The sequence below is a fragment of the Scyliorhinus torazame genome, chromosome 13 (assembly GCF_047496885.1).
Source record: "Scyliorhinus torazame isolate Kashiwa2021f chromosome 13, sScyTor2.1, whole genome shotgun sequence".
Lineage (NCBI taxonomy): Eukaryota > Metazoa > Chordata > Chondrichthyes > Carcharhiniformes > Scyliorhinidae > Scyliorhinus > Scyliorhinus torazame.
In genome coordinates this window covers 89751891-89775472 of record NC_092719.1, presented here as the reverse complement: position 1 = coordinate 89775472, position 23582 = coordinate 89751891, and the positions used below count along the sequence as shown (strand labels likewise).

The following is a 23582-nucleotide window of genomic DNA, read 5'->3' as shown; positions in this document are numbered from 1 at the left end:
TTCGCAGTTTTTTACTCTGGCGGGCAATTGTGTTGGGGTTGTTTGTCATTGGAATGCGTGCACACGAGCCGGGGGGGGGGGGGAGTGAGAACAATAGGTGGGAGACTTTCTGGCGCCGGGGTGGGGGCCACCAAGCAAGCTGGGCGAGCTAGAAGCGTAGTGGGGGGTGAGCAGATGTTAGGCTTATCAAAGGGGTCGATTTACATTGTGCTGTTACTAAGGGGGGGGGGGGTAAAAGAGTGTGTTCTGCTGGCGAGGGAGGGACTGTTGCTGAGGGACAGAGAGGCACGGAGGCTGCCAGGGGGCGGGCCGGTGGAGGCGCAGAGCACGGGCTGGAGACTGGCCTAAGAAAGGGGATGGCTGATCGGCGAAGTGGGGAGTAATAACCCTCCAACTAGGCAGATTACCTGGAAACTACGAGGGCTCAACGGTGGTCAAGAGGGCACGCGTGTTTGCACATTTGAGGGGACTGAAGGCAGACGTGGTACTGCTGCAGAAGACGCACCTTCGAGTAGCTGACCAGATTGGATGGAGGACAGATTGGGTCGGTTAAGTCTTTCACTCGGGACTGGACTTGAAGACAAGGGGGGGGGTCACGATCCTCATCAACAAGCAGGTGGTATTTGAGGCGGGTAGAATAGTTTCGGATGTGGGAGGCTGGTACATTATGATCAGTGGGAAATTGGAGGGGGTACACGGTACTACGGTACCGGTGGGAAATCAGTGGGAAATTGGAGGGAGTACACGGTACTAGTAAACGTGTATGCGCCAAATTAGGACGATGTGGAGTTCATAAAGAGAATGCTGGGGAAGACACCGGACCTGGACTTCCATAAATTGGGTCATGGGAGGGGACTTCAACAGAGTTATTGACCCTGGTTTAGACCAGCCAAGCTCAAAAACAGGCAGGGTGCCAGCAATGGCAAAGGAACTAAAAGGGTTCATAGAGCAGATGGGGGGTGGACCCATGGAGATTTGGGCAGCCGAGGGTGAAGGAATTGTCACATGTGCATAAAGTGTACTCCCGGATCGATTTCTTTATTCTGAGCAGAGCTTTACTGACGGAGGTGATGGACACAGGATACTCGGCGATCACAATCTCAGACCATGCTCCGCACTGGGTTGACCTACAGGTTAGTAAAGACAGTAACCAGCGCCCGCACTGGAGGTTAGACGTGGGTCTTTTAGCTGATGAGGTGTGCGGGCGGCTAAGGAAATGTATTCAGAACTACCTGGAAGTCAACAACACGGGGGAAGTTTCGGCAGCAGTGGTTAGAGGGGAGCTGGTCTCAATACGGGCCCACAGGAAGACAGAAAGGGCAGAGACGGACCGACTGGTAAAGGAGATACTACAGATCGATAGGAGGTATGCGGAGACCCCAGAGGCAGGGCTTTTAAGGGAACGGCGGAGGCTACAGGCGGAGTTCGGCTTGTTTTTTTTCATATAAATATTTTTATTCAAGGTTTTTCAATAATTTTTACAAAACACTCCAAAAAGGTAAATAATGTGTAGAAAACAGGGCAATATGCCAACGAAACAAAACTTAACCCTCTAAACGATTAAAACACCATCTCAAAGCATGCGCCCTTTACAAAAAGAAAAATAAATCAGTCTCCCCCCCCCCCAGGTTGCTGCTGCTGACCTCCAACTAACATTCCGCGAGAAAGTCAAGGAACGGTTGCCGGAGAACCCCTGCAAGGACCCTCGCAAGGCAAACTTTATCTTCTCCAACCTGAGAAACCCCGCCATGCCGTTGACCCAAGCCTCTACGCTTGGGGGCTTTGCGTCCCTCCACATTAACAAGAGCCTTCTCCGGGCTACCAAGGAGGCAAAGGCCAGAACTCTGGCCTCTTTAGACTCCTGCACTCCCGGATCGTCCGATACACCAAATATCGCTATCCCCCAGCTCGGTTTTACCCGAGTATCCAAGACCTTGGACATAGCCTTTGCGAAGCCCTTCCAAAATTCTGTAAGCGCCGGGCATGTCCAAAACATATGGGCGTGGTTTGCTGGACTCCCCGAACACCTCACACACCTGTCGTCTACCCAAAAAAACGTACTCATCCTCGCCCGTCATATGCGCCCTGTGCACCACTTTAAACTGGACCAGGCTGAGCCTGACGCAAAATGAGGAGGAATTGACCCTGCCTAGGGCATCAGCCCACAGGCCCCCATCCAGCTACTCCACCGAGGCTTCCTCCGCCTCCTGCAGCTCCTGGTATATCTCCGATATCTTACCCTCCCCGACCCACACGCCCGAACCCACCGTGTCCTGTATCCTTCAGACAAGCAGCAGCGGGGATTCCCCTACCTGCTTTCTCACAAACGCCCGAACCTGCATATACCTAAAGGCATTTCCTGGAGGTAACCCAAATTTCTCCTCCAGTGCCCTCAGACTGGCAAAAGTCCCATCGATGAAAAAATCCCCCATCCTTTTAATTCCTGCCCGGTGCCAGCTGAGGAACCCACCATCTATCCTACCTATGGTTGTCCCGTATCGGAGCCCAGACTGAGGCCTCTACCTCCCCCCTTTGCCGTCTCCACTGCCCCCAAATCCTCAATGTCGCTGCCACCACTGGGCTCGTGGTATTCCACGTCGGTGGAAGCGGCAACGGTGCCGTCACCAGTGCCCCCAGGCTATTACCTATACAGGACACCGCCTCTAACCTTTTCCATGCCGCCCCCTCTCCCTCCATTACCCAGTTCCGAATCATAGACACATTCGCTGCCCAGTAATAGCTGCACAGGTTCGACAGCGCCAACGACTGCACTCCAAGAACAGCCTCTTAACCCTCGGGGTCTTATTTGCCCACACAAATCCCACAATGCGCCTGTTTACCCGCTTAAAGGAGGCCTTGGGGATGAGAATGGGCAGGCACTGAAAGACGAACAGGAACCTGGGGAGGACCGTCATCTTAACGGACTGCACCCTACCCGCCAGGGAGAGTGGCAACATGTCCCACCTCCTGAAGTCCTCCTCCATCTGGTCCACCAGCCGTGCCAGATTGAGCTTATGCAAGATCCCCCCCAACTCTTAGCCACCTGGATACCCAAATACCGAAAACTCCTCTGCACCATCTTGAGTGGTAGCTCCTCCAACCTCTTTTCCTGGCCCCTCGCATGCACCACAAACAGGTCGCTCTTCCCCACGTTGAGCTTATATCCCGAGAAGTCTCCAAACTCCCTAAGGGTCTGCATGACCTCCCCCATCCCCTCCATCAGATCCGTAATGTACAGCAGCAGGTCATCCGCATATAGTGAGACACGGTGCTCCCCCCGAACCAACCCCCTCCAGTTTCTGGACTCCCTCAACGCCATGGCCAGCGGCTTAATCTCCAGGGCAAAGAGCTGGGGGGGGGGGGGGGGGGGGGGAAGACAAAAGGGCACCACTGCCTTGTTCCACGGTACAACCTAAAATACCTTGACCGCAGCTCGTTCGTCGATACACTCGCCACCGGGGCGTGGTACAGCAATTTAACCCACCCTATGAACTCCTCCCCGAACCCAAATCTGCCGAACACCTCCCACAGGTACTCCCACTCCACCCAGTCAAAGGCCTTCTCCGCGTCCATTACCGCTACCACTTCTGCATCTCTTTCCCCCCCCCCCCCACTCCGAGGGCATCATAATCAGATTCAGGAGCCTCCGCACGTTCGTGTTCAGCTGCCTGCCCTTCACAAACCCCGTCTGGTCCTCATGTATCACTCCCGGGACACGATCCTCAATCCTGGTGGCCAAAATTTTTGCCAACAGCTTGGCATCCACATTGAGGAGCGAAATCGGCCTACAAGAGCCACACTGCAGCGAGTCCTTATCCCGCTTGAGGACAAGCAAGATCAAAGCCTGCGACATCACCGGGGGAAGGATTCCCTTTCCCTTCGCCTCATTAAAGGTTCTCAGCAACAACGGGCCCAACAGCTCCGAGAACTTCCTATCGAACTCAACCAGGAACCCATCCGGCCCGGGGCCTTGCCCGCCTGCAAAGTCCCCAACCCCTTAACGAGCTCCTTAATCTCGATCGGGGCCCCCAAACCCTCTACCCGCCCTTCCTCCACCCTTGGGAACTTCAGTTGGTCCAGGAACTGCCACCCCCCCCCCCCCGGGGGTTCTGACTTGTACAACTTACCATAAAAATCCCGAAAGACCTGGTTTATTTTAGCTGGACTCCTCACCATGCTCCCCCATCTATCGCTGACTCCCCAAATCTCCCTAGCCGCCTCCCTCCTCCGCAGCTGATGCGCCAACATCCAACTCGCCTTCTCCCCATACTCATACACTGCTCCCCGTAACCTCCTCCACTGGGCCTCAGCTTTCCCAGTGGTCAGCAAGTCAAACTCAGTTTGGAGGCTCCGGCGCTCCCTCAGCAGCCCCTCTTCAGGGGATTCCGCGTATCTCCTATCCAACCTCCGCATCTCCCCCACCAATCTCTCCCTCTCCATCCTCTCCCTCTTCTCCCAGTGAGCCCGGATTGAAATTAGCTCCCCCATGACCACTGCCTTCAGTGCCTCCCAAACACACTCACCGACACCTCCCCATTATCATTGGCCTCCACATATCTTTGGATGCACCGCTGAACCCGCCCCCAAACCTCCTCGTCCGCCAGCAGTCCCACATCCATTCGCCACAACGGGCGCTGGCCCCTCTCCTCCCCCAACTCCAGCTCCACCCAGTGCGGGGCGCGATCCGAAATCGTAATGGCCACTCTCGGGATCAGTGTCCTGCTTACCACAAAAAAGTTTATTCGCGAGTAGGCCTTGTGCACATGGGAGAAGGAGAACTCCCGCGCCCTTGGCCTGGCAAACCCCCACGGATCCACTCCCCCCATCTGATCCATAAGCCCCCTCAGGACCTTGGCTGCTGCCGGCCTCGACCGATCTAGTGCCGGATCCAGCACCGTGTTGAAGCCCCCCCCCCCCGCCATTATCAGATTACCTGACTCCAGATCCGTGATCTGACTCAACATCCGCTTCATGAACCCTGCATAGTCCAAGGTTGGGGCACCACCCGGGCCCCCTGCAGCCTGTCACTCACCATCACATATCGACCCCCTTTATCTGCCACCTCCTCAAATGCCACCCGCTTACTCACCAAGATTGCGACCCGCCTGTTTTTCGCATCCAGCCCAGAGTGAAAAACCTGCCTGTAGCCACCTAAAGAGGCCAACTCCCGATTTAAAATGGCGAACGGCAAAGGCTAATGGGAAAGTCAGCCAACAAGACAGAAACCAGTGGCTGCAGGTTTGCTGTGTATTTACCTCTGCAAAAGCCAGACAACATCGATACCAGCGGCCATCAACATAACAAAGTAGCAGCCATCTGCGTACTGATGAGCAATCCCCGGGAACAATCAGTAACATTTTTGACACAAAGCAAAGCCAGACTCCTCGGTGCCAGCAGGAGCCAACACAAAGGAGGTGAACGAGCACCTCAAGACCGCCCATCGATCAGGGAACCGCTCCAGTATTGGAGAAAATCGAACCAAGCAATTGGGACAAAGTCCAGTCACTTGGGACCAGGTACAGGGTCCGCCCCGAAAGGCAGTAAGCCCCTGGGGACTATAAGAATTGAGCCCCAAGTTCAAATCGCTCTCTTCTTCACCTCTGCGTACTGCCTGGGTCACCCAGCAACATGAACCAACATTGACCGTGACCGGAGCAGTGACTCCAGTGATCACCGAAGTCCATAAGTCTTAATTCAACGCTCGCTACGTGATAGGCGCTCCTAGCTACCAATCGTACCAACTTCGAATCCCGCAGACTCTGAACCCGAACGAAAGGCCATTTGTTCCCCTGACCTGGTGGGCCAGTCCGAAGTTAAGTATAGGCCTGTTAGTTGTAGAAGTAGCTTAGACGCAGAATTTATGCATGAGTAGCGATTACTGTGTATAATAAATGTGCTTTGATTTAAATCTTACCAATCGGTGTATTGGGTTATTGATCATTACTTGTACTTGAACCTCGTGGCGGTATCATAAAGATACCTGGCGACTCGAGAGCAAAGGTAATAAAACAGAGCAATTGAACCAAGGAGAAAATCAGCAACATGCCCCACCCATCCCTTCCTCAACCTGGTCTGATCCCCGATCTTCAGGTGCGTCCCCTGTACCATGGCTACGTCTGCCTTTAGCCCCTTTAAGTGCGCAAGCACCCGGGCCCTCTTGACCGGCCCATTCAAGCCTCTCACGTTCCACATGATCAGCCGGATCGGGGGACTACCCGCACCCCCCCCCCCCCCCCCCCCGGACTAGCCATCTCCTTTAGGCCAGCCACACGCCCGCGCCTCCCGCACTCTCCAGCCCCCCCCGCCTCTACCTCTTACCTTCAACACCCCCTCAGTCAGCACAGCAGCAACCCAGTTCTCTCCCCCCCCGCCCAAGCAACTGCTTAACCCCCCTGCTCCCCCCATTGCACTCCCGTAAGTCAGCTGACTCCTGCTGACCCCGGCTGCTCCCGCCTCGGTCTCCGATCCCCCTATTGGATTCCCTCTCAAAGTCTCCAGTCCTCCCCCCACTAAAGTGGGATGGCCGAAGTCCCCCCCTCTACACCAATGAGGACACCAAGCCAGTATCACCGCCCGCCTCGGGCCCCGCCTCCTTTTCAAAGGAAAAAGCCCCCACTGCCTGCCTGGGCCAACCCCGCCCCCTGCAGCCTCATCCCAATCCCCGAAGGCCCAGGGCCACACAACCCCAAGAAAAGGCGGGGAACAACCCCCCCAAACAAGCCCACAAAGAAAAAACATCACCCCCTCCCACTCCCCAGCATCCCCCGTAACATGCTACAAACCATTGAGTCCACCTTCTCATTTTTGATAAAGTCCACGCCTCATTCGGCGTATCAAAATAGTGGTGACGGTCCTGATAAGTGACCCACAGCCGCTCCGACTGTAACAGCCCAAACGTCACCCCCTTTCCGTGGAGAACCGCCTTGGCCCGGTTGAACCCTGCCCGCTTCTTGGCTAGCTCTGCACTCCAGTCCTGATAGATGCGGATTTCGGCATTCTCCCACCTACTGCTCCACTCCTTCAGTGAAGCGGTGGAACCTCACCACCATGGCCCTCGGCAGCTCATTCGCCCTCGGCCTCCTCACCAGGACCCTGTGCGTCCCATCCAGCTCCAGGGGCCTTGGGAAGGCTCCCGCGCCCATCAGCATCTTAGCCACATGCGCCCTAACATCTGACCCCTCCACGCCCTCAAGGAGACACAGAATCCGCAGATTCTTCCTCCTCAACCTATTCTCCAGGTCCTCGAACGCCTCCTGCCATTTTGTATGCAGCGCATTGTACGCTTCCACTTTAACAGCCAGGTCCAGGATCTCATCCTCATTATCAGAGGCCATCTGCTGCACCTCCTTTATCGCTGTCCCCTGCATCTTCTGGATCTCCACCAGCCTTTCAATCGACACCTTCATAGGGGCCAACATCTCCGCCTTCAATTCCGCAATGCAGCTTCTCAAAAATTCCTGCTGCTCCCGAGACCACTGAGCCTACGCTGCCTGGTCCCCACCCGCCGCCATCTTGCTTTTTCGCACCCGTTCTCCTCTCTTCTCTAGTGCCACTTTATTGACCGCTCCTGGTCCACTCCATACAGTGCTGGGGGAACCTCACTGCTTCCTTCCCACACCGGGAATCATCGTTCAAGTGCTGCTGGAGCTCCTCAAAAGGGCCCAAAAGTCCGTTCTCGGCGGGAGCTGCCGACCGTGCGACCCACCCAGGGATAGCCGCAACCGGAAGTTAACCACAGGGAAGGCAGTAGAGCAGCTGAGGTGAGAGGGAGCGATCTATGAGCATGGCAAGAAGGCCAGCAGAATGCTTGCACAGCAGCTTAGAAAGAGGGAGGCAGCCAGGGCGATAGGGAAAGTAAAGGATGGAGACGAGAACCTGGTGGGAAACTCAGCAGGGATTAATAAGTTTTATAGTAGGCTGTACAGGTCAGAACCCCAATTGGGCCGGAGGGGGATGAGGCACTTCCCGGGGGGCTGACCTTGCCGAAGGTGGATGGGGAGCTGGTAGAAGGGCTGGGGGCCCCGGTCGGGTTGGAAGAGATAGCGGAGGGTCTGAAGGCAATGCAGCCGGGTAAAGCCCCAGGGCGGGATGGGTACCCAGAGTTCTATAAAACATTCTCTGAGATATTGGGACCGGTGTTGATGAGGATGTTCAATGAGGCAAAGGAGAATGGGGTGCTTCCCCCAACGACGTCACAGGCCACGGTTTCGCTCATCCTGAAGCGGGACAAGAACCCGGAGCTGTGTGGGTCCTAGAGGCCGATATCCCTGTTGAATGTGGATGCCAAATTGTGTTCCGCACGTTATTGGGGAGGACCAGACAGGTTTGTTAAGGGAAGGCGGTTGGTGGCCAATATGTTATACCACCAATATCTTATACCCGGAAGGTAGGGAGGTGGAGGTAGTGGTCGCAATGGATGCAGAAAAGTCTTTTGATCAGGTAGAATGGGATTATCTGTGGGAGGTGCTGGGTTGGTTCAGATTTGGGCGGGGCTTTATTGACTGGGTCAGGTTGCTGTATAGCGAACGTACGGACAAATAAGACAACATCGGACTATTTTAGGCTGCATCGGGGGACGAGACAGGGATGCCCCCTCTGCCCACTGTTGTTCGCGTTAGCCATAGAGCCACTGGCAATTGCATTGAGAGCTTAAAGGGAGAGCACAGACTCACTTTACGCAGACAACCTGCTCCTGTATGTATCGGACCCAATAGAGGGGATGGAAGAAATCCTGAGGATTCTGGGGAATTTGGCCGGTTTTCAGGGTATAAACAAAATATGGGGAAAAATGAGATGTTTGCAATCCAGACGAGGGGACAGGAGAGGCAATTGGGGGAGCTGCCATTTAGAGTAGTAGGGGGGAGCTTTATGTATCGAGACATCCAAGTGGCGCAGGAATGGGAACGGCTGCACAAACTAAATCTGGCCCGACTAGTAGACCAAATGAAGGATGATTTTCGGAGGTGGGATGCGCTCCCGTTGTCACTAGTGTCATGTGAGGGTACCTTTAAGAAATGGATGTTTAAGCAATGTACCTTTAAGAAATTGAGCTGATCATATTACTGAAGTGATGTCAGAGGGCGGGGGGGGGAGCCGAGCTCACTTCTGCTTTTTGAGTTTCAGTTTGAGAAGGCAGCTGGGAGTGTGTGTTTTGCTGTGAGCAGCATGAAGAAACACAGAGCTGGTCTGTTGATTTCTGCAATCCAAAGACTATAAATATATTTCAATGTGACCTAATGTGCTCTGCTTTTTGAAGGTTTGAAGTCTTTGGATGTTCAAAGGAACAGCTTGAAGGATTATTTAGTGTTGTAGTCTTTTGGGGTTATCATTGAAGTAATGGGTGTTAAGATATTTAATGTTTGTTTTAAAAGGGTTAACTTGAGCTCATAGAATAAATATTGTTTTGTTTTAAAAACCACTTGTCCATTTCTGCTGTATCACACCTGGACAGTACGCAGTGTGCTTCCCACACCACAATCTTCTATTACACGTCGTGGGTCGGTTGAACTCCATGAAATACTTTGGGGTTCTGTAAACCCGGACCCATAACACTAGCTGGGAGGGTGCAGACAGTGAAGATGACGTCTTCCCGAGATTCCTGTTTGTGTTTCAGTGTCTTCCCATCTTTATTCCGCGGCCTTTTTTAAACGGGTCAACAAAGTGATCACTGGGTTTGTCTGGGTGGGCAAGACCCCGCGAGTAAGGAAGGTGACGCTTGAGCGGAGCCGGGGAGAGGGCAGGCTGGCGCTGCCAAACTTTAGTAACTGCTACTGGGCGATGAATATAGCCATGATCAGGAAGTGGGTGGTGGGGAGAGGGTCGGCATGGGAGTGTGTGGAGGCGGCTTCAAGCAAAGGCACCAGTTTTGGGGCATTGGTAATGACGCCTCTGCCGTTCCCGCCGGCACGGTACTCCACCAGCCCCGGGGTGGTGGCAACCCTAAGAGTCTGGGGGCAATGGAGGAAACATGTGGGAACATCGGTTTGGTGTTCAATCTGCAATAATCACTGGTTTGCCCCAGGAAGTATGGACGGGGGGCTTTCGGAGATGGCAGAGAGCAGGGATTGAGAGGATGGGGGATATGTTTATAGAAGGGATTTTTCTGAGTTTGAGGGCGCTGGAGGAGAAGTTTGGATTGGCGAGGGGAAACAAATTCAGGTACCTGCAGGTGCGGGACTTCCTACGTAGACAGTTTTCAACCTTCTCACTCCTACCACCAAGGGGGATACAGGACATGGTAGTTTCCAGAGGGTGGGTGGGAGAAGGGAGCCGTTCCCGCTGCTTGGGAGAATCGTGGGGGGGGGGGGGGTCGCCGGAAATTTTGGCGGCCCAGGCCATTCTCCCAACCAGCGTGGGAGTGGAGAATCGCGCCCCTGGTATCTGACATGGCTAGCTTTCTCTGTTTGGAGAAAATCAAGTTCGCCATGAGAGAGAGTCAAAGTTAGGGTTCGGCCGGAGGTGGCAACCGTTCGTCGACTTCTTTGTGGAAAATTAATCGTCAGCTGGGGGGGGGGGGGGGGGGGTTAGTTTAGCTTAGAGTAGGGGGTTAATAAAGGTGGGGCCTGTAAGGGAAGAAGACAGCTTTTGCACTATGTTTATAGAGTCATGTTTATTTTGTTGTAGTTGTAAAACCAAAAATACCTCAATAAAATGTTTATTAAAAAAAAAAGAAAATGTCAAATTCTCCGAATGGGGCCGATGTGGAGCTTTTAACTTATGAGGCAGATGTGAGGCAAGACCCCAGACTTAAGAGTCACACAACTTAATCATTGGGGGGGGGGGGGGGGGGGGGAGAAGAGGAGAGATTTTGACAGTCATTGATCCGGAATTGGACCAGTCAAAATCCAGGTCAGGGAGGGTGCCAGCCGTGGCAAAGGAATTGAAGGGGTTTATGGAACAAATGGGGGGGGGGGAAGGAAGAGAGGAGGGCGAGTGGACCCATTGAGGTTTGCATGGCCAAGAGCGAAGGAGTTTTCTTTTTTCTCCGGTGTCCACAAGGTATACTCTCGCATCGACTTTTTTATTCTAAGCAGGGCTCTAATACCGGGCGGGGGGGGGGGGGGGGGGGGGGTGATGGATACGAGTACTCGACAATCGCAGTGTCGGATCATGCCCCACATTGGGTGGATCGAGGGGTTAGTTTGGAGAGAGGATAACGCCCGCTATGGAGGCTGGATGTGGGGTTGTGAGTGGATGAATCGAACTGTGAGTGGGCGAACACGTCCACCCAAAACTACCTGGAAACAAGTGATACGGGGTAGATATCTGCAGCAACGGTTTGGGAAGCTTTGAAGGCAGTGGTCATGGTCATCTTGATACGGGCCCACAGAGAAAAGGTGGAACGGGCTGAGAGGGTTAGGTTAGTTGAGGAGATACTCCATTTGGACAGGAGATACTCGGAGGCCCCGGACGCAGGGCTACTGAGGGAGCGGCGGAGGTTACAGCTGGAGTTTGGGCTGCCTGACAGGTACATACTTATCAAGGGCACGCAGTAGCTGTTCCTTGAACAAGCTCCACCTTTCCATTGTGCCCATCCCCTGCAGTTTTCCTCTCCATCCGATATATCCCAAGTCTTGCCTCATTGCATCATAATTGCCTTCCCCCAGATATAACTCTTGCCCTGTGGTATATACCTATCCCTTTCCATCACTAAAGTAAACGTAATCGAATTGTGGTCACTATCACCGAAGTTCTCACCTACCTCCAAATTTAACACCGGTCCTGGTTTATTACCCAGTACCAAATCCAATACGGCCTCGTTGGCCTATCTACATACTGTGTCAGGAAACCCTCCTGCACACATTGGACAAACTTTTCAGAGGCCTACAGAAAATCCCTAACAGGGTGACCTCTCCTTTCCTGTTTCAAACCTCAGCCCATACTACCTCAGTAGACGAGTCCTCATCAAACGTCCTTTCTGCCACCGTAATACTGTCCTTGACTAACAATGCCACCCCCCCCTCTTTTACCACCTTCCCTGAGCTTACTGAAATATCTAAACCCTGGCACCTGCAACAACCATTCCTGTCCCTGCTCTATCCATGTCTCCGAAATGGCCACAACATCAAAGTCCCATGTACCAACCTATGCCGCAAGTTCACCCACCTTATTCCGGATGCTACTGGCATTGAAGAAGACACACTTTAAACCACCTCCCTGCCTGCACACTTCTGCAACTTTGAAACCTCATTCATGACCTCACTACACTCAACCTCCTGTATACTGGAGCTACAATTCAGGTTCCCAATCCCCTGAACTAGTTTAAACCCTCCCAAAGAACATTAGCAAATCCCCCCCCCCCCCCCCCCCCGCAAGATATTAGGTATCCCTCTGATCCAGGTGTAGACCATCTTGTTTGTAGAGGTCCCACCAACCCCAGAATGAGCCCCAATTATCCAGAAATCTGAAACCGGCTAATCTTGCCATGATTAATTAGTGGGTAGTGGGGGAGGGGTCGGTGTGGGTGCGGATGGAGACGGCGTCATGTAAAGATACAAGTTTGGGAGCACTGATAACAGCACCTCTCCCGTTCTCGCCGGCCCAATACTCCGGTGGTGGCTCTGAGAATCTGGGCGCAGTGGAGGAGATACAGGAGCGCGGAGGGAGCATCTATTTGGACCCCGATTTATAATAATCATTGGATTGTACCGGGTAGGCTGGATGGTGGGTTCCGGAGATGGCGAAGGGCAGGAATTAGAATATGTTTATGGACAGGAGCTTCCCCAGCTTGAAAGCCTTGGAGGATAAATTTGAAAGGCCAGAAGGGAATGTGTTTAGGTATCTGCAGGTGCAAGACTTCTTGAGAAGGAAGGTTCCAGCTTTCCCACTGCTGCCGCATCGGGGGATACAGCAGAGTAGTCTCCAGTACCTGGGTGGGAGAGGGGATGATATCAGATATTTACGAGGAACTTTTGGAATAGGAGGAAACTCCAGTGGAGGAGCTTAAGGGCAAGTGGGAAGACGAGCTAGGAGAGATAGAGGCAGGTCTGTGGTCAGATGCCCTAAGCAGGATTAACACATCCTCATCAGGTGCCAGGCTTAGCCTGATACAATTCAAGGTAGTCCACTGGGCACACATGATGGTGGCCTGGATGAGCAAGTTTTTTGGGGTAGAGGACAGGTATGCGAGGTGCGCAGGAAGCCCAGCAAATCATGTCCACATGTTTTGGGCATGCCTGAAGCTGAGGGGGTTTTGGCAGGGTTTCGCTAAGGCAATGTCCACGGTACTCAAAACACGGGTGGTGCCGCGTCCAGAGGTGGCGATCTTGGGAGTGTCAGAAGAGCCGGGATTTCAGGGGGTGAAAGAGGCGGATGTCTTGCCTCCCTGCTAGCCCGGAGAAGGATCTTATTAATGTGGAGGAACTCGAAGCCCCCGATGGCAGAGACCTGGGTTAGTGACCTGGCTGGGTTTCTCCGTCGAGAAAATAATGTTCGCCTTAAGACAGTCAATGGTAGGGTTCACCCAGAGATGGCAGCGGGTTGTCGACTTTCCCGGGTAAAATTAAAATGTCAGATGAGGGCCAGACTGTTGTTTTATTGTTGGGGGGTGTGAAGATTGGGATGGGGGTCAAAATGCTTATTGTACCATGTTCATGTCGCTGCTATTGTTATCATAAAAACTTGCAAATACCCCAATAAAAATATTTTTTTTAAAAAAGAAAGTCATATTCTTTCTTGGAGAACAGCTGAAGGAGCAAGGGAGACATAAATTAAGAGTTTGGGATAACTACTCAAGATTATGAGGGGCATGGATAGAATGGCACTGTTTCCAAGGGTGGAGGGGTCAGACATCAGGCATAGGTTTAAGGTCCGTTGGACAAAGTTCAGAGGTATTTGCAAGGCAGTTTTTTTTTTAATAAACATGCACATAGGGTGATGAGTTCCTAGATGCGGAAGCAGATACATTAACGGCGATGCTTCCCCAACCCACCACCACACCCCTCCCCCGCCAGCAGCTCCACTTCAAAAACCACGTGTCGCCAAGCATTTGGCAGATTCAGTGCCCTCTCCTGCGACCCAAGAGTTCTCCCAGACGTGGCTCATCTGCACTTCTATCCTCTCTGGACATGGACTCCAAAGTACTCTGCCCCGATGCAGATCAGTTGTCCATTGGACAACATCAAGAAACCATACAACCCCCTACAGAAGAACACACCACCCAGATCAGGGCCTCAGTGAGTGAGCACAAACCTGGACAGGGATTCCCTGTAGTAGTAGTGGGGGCTTTTTTTGGGGGTGGTGGGGGTGGAAAGAGTTTATTTCAATACAAACAGAGATAAGACAGAGCAGTCAGCTGGCGAGGTTAGTGGATGAGATTTTGCAGGTGGATAGGAGATATTCGGAGGCCCCAGAGTCAGGGTTGTTGAGGGAACGGCAGAAATTCCAGATGGAATTTGGGCTGATATCCACAGATGAGGACAGCTAAAGGCGTGGTCTATGAATACGAGAAAAGGCAATTAGGATGTTGGCACATCAATTGAGAAAGCAGTAGGCAGATAGGTAGATTGGAAAAGTGAAGGATAGGGGAGGTGTAGCCACCTAAAATGGCTGATTCCATATTAATTTGGCCAAAACCCGATTTAAAATGGCTAACTGAAAAGGCTGATGGGAAAAGCAGCCAACAGGACACAAACGGACAGCTGCAGACAGAATAGCGTATTCGGATCTGGGGAAGTCGGCCCAGATCGATACCCAAGACTATTAGCAGCACATCAACACAGACATCTGCAGTTTAATCGGCTATCCCCAGGAACAATTGCAACATATTAGCAATTGAATGCCGGGCCAGTCCTTTCGGCGCCTGCAGTGGCCGAAACAAAGACAGGTGAACGACCACCCCCCCCGATAAAGGAATCGCCCCATTATTGGAGCATATCGAACCCAGTGATTGGGAACAAGTCCAATCACTTGGGACTCAGGGTCAAGGGCCGCCCCGAGAGGCGGGAAGCCCCTGGGCCCTATAAATTGAGGGGCCAAGTTCAGATCGCTCTCTCTCTCTCCCTTCTTCACCTGCTCGCAACCTTCGCAAGAACATCGACCAGAAACAGTAAGTCTGACTCCAGCGATCGCTACCCGATAGAGATTCCTAGCCATCGACCCGTATCAGCCTTTTGAATCTCGCAGGCCAGATCCAATTCGATAAACCATTTGTTTCCCTGACCTGGTGGGCCATCTCCTAAAGTTAAGTATTGGCAGGTTTTGATATAGATAGTGGGATTATTGTTTAAGTATTGATTGCTGTACATAATAAATGACCGTTGATTTCAATCTTACTAAGCGGTGTGCTGACTTATTAATCATAACTCGAGCTTGAACCACGTGGCGGTATCAGAAAGATACCTGGCGACTTGTGAGCAAAGGTGACATAATCAGAGCTAATAAACTAAGGCTAAAAAGAGCAACAGAGGGAATATGGTCTTGGACCTGGTGGGTGAATGGGGATTTATTATAAGGAACTGTATACATATACATAGAAGATAGGAGCAGGAGGCGGCCATTTGGCCTTTCAAGCCTGCTCCACCATTAATCACGATCATGGCTGATCATCCAACTCAAAAGCCTAATCCTGCTTTCTCCTAATTCTCCCAAGTGCTATATCTAGCCACCTCTTGAATATATTCAATGTTTTAGCATCAACTACTTCCTGTGGCAATGAATTCCACAGGCTCAGCACTCTTTCGGTGAAGAAATGTCTCCTCATCTCTTGGGAGGGGTTAGTGGAGGAATTTGGGTTGTCCGTCGGGAATGGATTCCAGTATTTGCAGGTGAGGGATTTTGACCGGAAGCAGGTACTGTCCTTTCCTGCCTGCCACCTCAGGGACTGAAAGTCAAGGTGGAGTCAAGAACAGGGGTAGGGGAGGTAAAGTTTCAGAAATCTACAAGGAGTTGATGGATTGTGAGGGAGCCCATCATGTCCACATGTATTGGGCATGTTCGAAGCTTGGGGGATTCTGGCAGGGGTTTATTGAAGTTATCTTGGAAGTTTTGAAATTGAAGGTTGAGAAGTGGTGATCTTTGAAGTGTCAGAAGGCCCGGGAGTCCAATACCTCCTTTACCTCCCTGATAGCCCAGAGACGGATCTTTTTAGACTGGAGGGACTTGGAGCCCCTGAACTCAGGAGCGTGGGTGAGTGACCTGGCAGTTTCTTTAGGCTGGAAAAGATAAAATTCGCCTTGAGGGGGTCGGTGGAGGATTTTGCCCGGACGTGGCAGACATTTATCGACTTCTTTGAGAACATTTAAGATGTCATCAGTGGGGGGGATAAAATGGAGAGGTCGAGGAGCTGAAATGGTGGAGGTGGTAGATATTTAGTGGATTTGGTTACTGGCAACCCTGTTGGTTGGTTTTGTGGTTGTAAATATACCTCAATAAAATAGTTTTCAAAAAGAGACCGTCTGCTGTATCCGATGATTGGAATAAGATGTTAAAGTCTTTGCAGGTGGGCTGTTATTTTTCAACTAGCTTGGGGGCAGGGGATTTCTCCAGCAATCAATCATCTTCTTAAGTCACGGTCATATAGGTCATCATCAATTACAGACTGTGGGGTCTTGCTGCGGACAAAATGCGCATTCGGCTCTAATTTAACACCAGCAAATGACCTCGGGCCACACCAAGTTCATTCTTAATAAATTCAATGCAAGGTGACCTGCAGACACCTATGTAAAGCCTCCACTCACTCAGTATTCCACTCAGTTTCCAGGTAAAAAATACATTTTAACCAAAGGAAAAGCTTTGTCTTTGACAAACCACTGGACGCAAGTACTGTTAATTTGGACAGTGGTCAGGGACAGAGTGGCGTGACTGCAAGGGAGGTAGGTAGGGGGATCCCGAGTTTAGGAGCCTCAGCCCTAGACCTTGTCCAACAGGTATGAGGTACTTGCTCCCGGTGTGGATGAGGAAGAGGGCTGTAGGGAGGATGCGTTGACTGACCACTGCACCGTGGTACAGGAAGCCATTCAAGAGGGGGGAGCAAAAAGACAAGTGGTAGTTGTGGGGGATTCTATAATTAGGGGGATTGATGGCATCCTTGGTAAGCCAGATCGAGAGTCCCGCATGGTATGTTGCCTGCCTGGTGCCAGGGTGAGGGACATCTCTGATCGGCTTGAAAGGATTTTGGAGAGGGAGGGGGAGGATCCAGTTGTTGTGGTCCACGTTGGGACTAACAACATAGGTAAGACTAGGAAAGAGGACCTGTTTGGGGATTATCAAACACTAGGGACTAAATTAAAGAACAGGTCCTCCAGGGTTATAATCTCTGGATTACTACCCGAGCCACGTGCCAATTGGCATAGGGTTGAGAAAATTAGAGAAGTTAACACGTGGCTAAAGGAGTGGTGCAAGAAAGAGGGATTCCATTTCATGGGGCATTGGCATCAGTACTGGGGCAGGAGGGACCTGTACCGTTGGGACGGTCTTCACCTGAACCATTCTGGGATCAGCGTTCTAGCGAATAGGATAAATAGGTTGGTCACAAGGACTTTAAACTAGCAAGTTGGGGGGAAGGGAAGTGTAAAGCTATGGACAGTATAATGGTTAATGGAGATCAAGGCAGCAGGTTACGTGACAGGTATTATGTAGAGATATGGGTTCAAAGACAAGGAAAATTAGGAGAAAGGGTAAGAGGAAAAATAAATTGCGAAAAGTTACTGATCAAGGTGTTAGGATTCATAACAAAGACATAAAAAACAGCATGAGTGTACTTTACCTGAATGCTCGTAGTATACGAAATAAGGTAAATGAGTTGATGGCGCAAATCATCGTGAATGACTATGATTTAGTGGCCATTACTGAAACATGGTTAAAAGATGGCCACGACTGGGAGTTAAATATCCAAGGGTATCAGACTATACGAAAGGATAGAATGGACGGTAAGGGCGGTGGTGTAGCTTTGTTGTTTCAGGATGGCATCCGGGCAATAGTAAGGGATGATATTGGTGCTATGGAGGACAAGGTTGAATCAATTTGGTGGAAATCAGGAATAGTAAGGCGAAAAGGTCACTGATAGGAGTAGTCTATAGGCCACCAAATACTAACAGGATGGTAGGGCAGGCAATAAGCAAAGAAATAACCGATGCATGTAGAAATGGTACAGCGGTTATCATGGGAGATTTTAATCTGCATATCGATTGGTTTAACCAGGTTGGTAAAGGCAGCCTCGAGGAGGAGTTTATAGAATGTGCCCGGGATAATTTCCTGGAACAGTATGTAATGGAACCTACAAGGGAACAAGCGGTCCTAGATCTGGTCCTGTGTAATGAGGGAGGATTGATTAATGGTCTCATAGTTCGGGATCCTCTTGGAAGGAGCGACCACAATATGGTGGAGTTTAAAATACAGTTGGAGGATGACAAGGTAAAATCAAACACTAGTGTTTTGTGCTTAAACAAAGGCGATTACAATGGGATGAGAGAAGAACTAGCTAAGGTAGACTGGGAGCAAAGACTTCATGGTGAAGCAGTTGAGGAACAGTGGAGAACCTTCCGAGCGATCTTTCAGAGTGTTCAGGAAAGGTTCATACCGACAAAAAAGAAAGACAGTAGAAAGGGGAAAAATCGACCGTGGATATCTAAGGAGGTGAGGGAGAGTATCAAATTGAAGGAAAAAACATACAAAGTGGCAAAATTTAGTGGGAGACTAGAGGACTGGGAAGTCTTTAGGGGACAACAGAAAGCTACTAAAAAAGCTATAAAGAAGAGTAAGGTAGACTATGAAAGTAAACTGGCTCAGAACATAAAAGCAGATAGTAAAAGCTTCTACAAATATATAAGAAAAAAGAGTGGCTAAGGTAAATATTGGTCCTTTGGAAAATGAGAAGGGAGATTTAATAATAGGAGACGGGGAAATGGCTGAGGAGCTGAACAGGTTTTTTGGGTCAGTCTTCACGTGTGACACAAATAACATGCCAGTGACTGATGGAAATAGGTGAGGACCTTGAGATGATTGTAATCACTAAGGAGGCAGTATTGGGCAAGCTAATGGGGCTAAAGGTAGACAAGTCTCCTGGCCCTGATGGGATGCATCCCAGAGTGTTAAAAGAGATGGCTAGGGAAATTGTAAACGCACTAGTGATAATTTATCAAAATTCACTAGACTCTGGGGTGGTCCCAGAGGATTGGAAAGTAGCAAACGTGACACCACTGTTTAAAAAAGGTCGGCAGAAAGCGGGTAATTATAGGCCGGTAAGCTTAACTTCGGTTGTAGGGACAATGCTGGAATCTATCATTAAGGAGGAAATAGCGGGGCACCTGGAGGGAAATTGTCGCAGCATGGGTTCACAAAGGGTAGGTCGTGTCTGACTAATTTGGTAGAATTTTTTGAGGACGTTACCAGTGCAGTAGATAACGGGGAGCCAATGGATGTGGTATACCTGGATTTCCTGAAAGCTTTTGACAAGGTGCCACACAAAAGGTTGCTGCATAAACCAAAGATGGGTATTGAGGGTAAAGTGGTAGCATGGGTGGAGCATTGGTTAACTAACAGAAAGCAGAGAGTGGGGATAAGTGGGTGTTTCTCTGGTTGGCAACCTGTAAATAGTGGGGCCCCTCAAGGATTAGTGTTAGGCCCACAGTTGTTCACAATTTACATAGACGATTTGGAGTTGGGGACCAAGTGCAATGTGTCAAAGTTTGCAGACGACACTAAGAGGAGTGGTAAAGCAAAATGTGCAGAGGATACCGGAAGTCTGCAGAAGGATTTGGATAGGTTAGGTGAATGGGCTAGGGTCTGGCAGATTGAATTCAATGTTGCCAAGTGTGAGGCTATCCATTTTGGGAGGAACAGCAGCAAAATGGATTATTAATTAAACGGTACGATGTTAAAACATGCTGCTGTGCAGAGGGACCTGGGTGTGCTGGTGCACGAGTCGTAAAAAGTTGGTGTGCAGGTGCAACAGGTGATTAAGAAGGCTAATCGAGTTTTGTCTTTCATTGCTAGAGGGATGGAGTTCAAGACTAGGGAGGTTATGCTGCAATTGTATAAGGTGTTGGTGAGGCCACATCTGGAGTAGTGTGTTCAGTTTTGGTCTCCTTACCTGAGAAAGGACATATTGGCACTGGAGGGAGTGCAGAGGAGATTCACTAGGTTGATCCCAGAGTTGAGGGGATTAGATTATGACGAGAGGTTGAGTAGACTGGGACTGTACTCATTGGAGTTTAGAAGAATGCGGGGGGGGGATCTTATTGAAACATATAAAATTATGAAGGGAATAGATAGGATAGATGCGGGCAGGTTGTTTCCACTGGTCAGGGAAAGCAGAACTAGGGGGCATAGCCTCAAAATAAGGGGAAGTAGATTTAGGACGGAGTGTAGGAGGAACCTCTTCACCCAAAGGGTTGTGAATCTCTGGAATTCCTTGCCCAGTGAAGCAGTTGAGGCTTCGTCTTTAAACGTTTTTAAGAAAAAGATAGATACCTTTCTAAAGAATAAAGGGATTCGGGGATATGGTGTACGGGCCGGAGAGTGGAGCTGAGTCCACAAAGATCAGCCATGATCTCATTAACCGGCGGAGCAGGCTCGAGGGGCCAGATGGCCTACTCCTGTTCCTCGTTCTTATGTAACTAGTCAGTCAGAAGAGGGGGAAGTATGAAAATGAAATAGCAAGGTCAACAAAAATGGCAGAACACAAGACCTACTTGTAGCCATCTGGGATGGCCACTCACAAAGGGAAATATGGCCACGGGCAAAGAATCAAGGGAAATGTGGCCAATGCAGGATCCAGACAAACTCGGAGCTTAAGTGTATATTTGCCACTAGAGAACCAGACACTATCGAAAACCCCCCCCAGCCAATTTACATTCTAATGGCCCATTTCCCCAGGACAAAAGACTTGTACTCGGGTATCAGATACAGACACATCGGCGCCACTCCCTTCACCCAGGAAGCCCAAACAGCCAAGGTCAATGACCGCTCAGGACACGCCCAGCCATCAAGGCACCTGCCCCTTTATTGGCTCAAATCGAAGGCAGTAATGAAAGCCTGCCGAATTATTGTGTCCAAAGCCAAGGATTGCCCAAAAGAGCGCAAAACCCCCAAAGGATAGAGACACTGCCATATGTTCGATCTCTTTTGGGCCTGAAGCCAACTGCAGCATGACCAGAAGCAAGTTCAAGATCAACAACCGCCACCAAACTAATGAGCCCAGCAGAACCAAAGTTACTTCTCCAGACCCAGCCACTCCAGATCAGAACGAAGGCCGGGTGTCTGAAGTTAAGTAAGGTTGTTGTAGTGTTAGGTATAATTTATTTGTAGTGTTTTACATTGCGTGAGTTAATCTTGTGTAAATAAACTATTATTGTACTTGAACTAACTGGTTGTTGGGTCTGTGATCGATATCCGGTTGAACCTTGTGGTGGTATCATTTGATACCCGGCGACTCTGAAAGCAATATCCTAATTAATAACGGTCAGACTAATATCTGACTAAAGTAGATACCCCAGAATTGGCAACATTATTGGTGACGCTGGTGGGATAGTATCCCACTCATTAAAAAGAGCAACATACGGCATAACTTTATGCAGCTAGTCAAGGTAGTGCAGAAATTAAAAATTACAAGAATTATTTGATTGACAAAAACATAAATTTATTTGATTGACATAAGTGATAATGTCATTCAACAACAACCTGCAATTTAACAAACCATCATTCTTATAATTAAATTAGCACAATGTTTCCAAAAATCTCATCAACCGGTTCGGTTATTTTAGGAACAAAATGGTTACAAAATAACTTCTCTAGAAAGATAGGCTTCCTGGTCTAAAACCTCATTCACAAGTACAGCTCATATTAAAATTAAATACACACCTGAATGCGACACTTCACCAGATCCAAGGGCACAACAATAGTGTGTGTTAGACCACAACTCAGGATACCTCCAAAGCCACACAAAGCATAAAACTTGGGGGAGCCATATTCACAGCTGTATTCCTCTGCAGTTGCAATAAAAAAGACACACCATGCAGTTAGTTGGCTCGACATGCAACACACAGGGGGCATGGATTCCTGCCATAGTAAAGATGCTCAGGTTCCAGGGGAGCCCCTAAACCCGATGTTCAAAATCAGCCAAGCTGGGCACTCCAGTACCTCATCCTCTGTGCTAGCGAGTGACCATGCTGCATACAACAAACCTGAATTCTGCACTTCACCAGGTCCAAAGGTACCACAGCAGTGTGTGTGGTGCCACAGCTGAGGATCCCGCCCAGGCCACACAGGGCATAGAAGCGAGCAGAGCCATATTCACAGCTATTCTCTTCCTGCTCTGTGTGGGAAATGAGAGTATGAGAACAGAGAAGTCAGGGGAAGAGATCGAGAGCCAGAGCAGGAAGGAGAATAGATGGGAGAGCTGGGATAGGTGTGGAGAAGATAAAGAGATTAGAGTCAGAGTAATAGGTGTTTTAAAGGAGAAAGAAAGCCCCATCAGTTGAGTGCTGGTCATCAACCATCGTCCTAGTCCCATTTTCCAGCATTTGTCTCATCGTTTTGTTTGCCTGGGCATCACAAACGCTGATCTAAATACTTATTAAATGTTATGAGGGTCTCCAGGCAACAGGTTGCAGACGCGCTCTGGGTGAATTTGTTCTTCCTCACATCCTCTCCGAAGGGAACAGTTTATTCCTGTCTATCTATGCCCCTGAATGAGGAGGGGCATGGAGAGGATGGAGGCGGCAAACCCCAGAGGTCATCGGCCAAGGGCAGCCCGGGCCCGCTCATCCCCAGCACGAAGGCCTCGCTGTCCCCTCTCCGCCTTACCTTTCCCCACAGGGGCGGCGGCGGCAGCAGCGAAACGACGGGGAGCTGGAGGTGCCGTCAGACGGCTCGAGGCTGAGGACTGTGCCGTGTGAGCGGCCCCGGTATCGGGGAGTAGCTGGAAACAGGGCGAGCTGAAGGGATTTGCAGCAGCGACACTCAGCAGGCCCGAGGAGAACATGGCGGCCCCTCCAACAGCACCTCCGGGATCCGCAGAGAAAATGGCAGAATCTGAGGGCGCGCGACCTCAGCTAATTAATGCGTCCTTCAACACGTCTTCGTGACGCGCAACCCAGGGTCAGGCGCTGATTGGCTGCATGAAGAGAGCACGTGACCCTGCAGAAAAGGTGGGTGGAGATAACCGTTAGCGCAGCCGCAGTGGTTTTGGAGTTTCAGGTTGCAGAGACAACCCAGCGCCAGACGTCCCCGATTCAGAGACACCCCAGAGTCAGCCATTCCAAGAGTCAGAGACATCCCAGATTCAGTGATAACTCAGATTCAGAGACATACATCCCAGATTCAGAGAGCTCACAGAGTCAGAGAGATCCCAGTGTCAGAGTCATCCCACAGTCAGAGACATCCCAGAGTCAGAGAGATCCCAGAGTCAGACACATCCCAGTGTCAGAGACATCCCAGATTCAGTGACATCCCAGATTCAGACACATCCCATAGTCAGAGAGCTCCCAGATTCAGAGACATCCCAGATTCAGAGACATCCCAGAGTCAGAGAGATTCCAGATTCAGATTCAGAGACATCCCAGAGTCAGAGATATCCCAGATTCAGAGACATCCCAGAGTCAGAGACATCCCAAAGGCAGAGACATCCCAGGGTCAGAGACATT

At 50.5% G+C, this 23582-nt stretch overlaps 1 protein-coding gene across 2 annotated transcripts in view; it reads right to left on the bottom strand.

The window, feature by feature from the left end:
- Positions 1-22980, bottom strand: part of LOC140388182 (solute carrier family 25 member 3-like) — a 44026-nt gene extending 21046 nt beyond the window's left edge. Inside the window, exons 1-2 of one of the 2 annotated variants that reach the window (XM_072471944.1) lie at positions 22744-22980; positions 22122-22252 (exon numbers count right to left, since the gene is read on the bottom strand). In XM_072471944.1, the coding sequence (XP_072328045.1) occupies positions 22122-22252; positions 22744-22921 (309 nt within the window). In that variant the 5' untranslated portion in view covers positions 22922-22980. Of the gene's footprint in view, positions 1-21798; positions 21924-22121; positions 22253-22743 lie in introns of both variants that reach the window. The other variant, XM_072471945.1, reaches the window with a different exon arrangement.
- Positions 22981-23582: the final 602 nt, after the last annotated feature.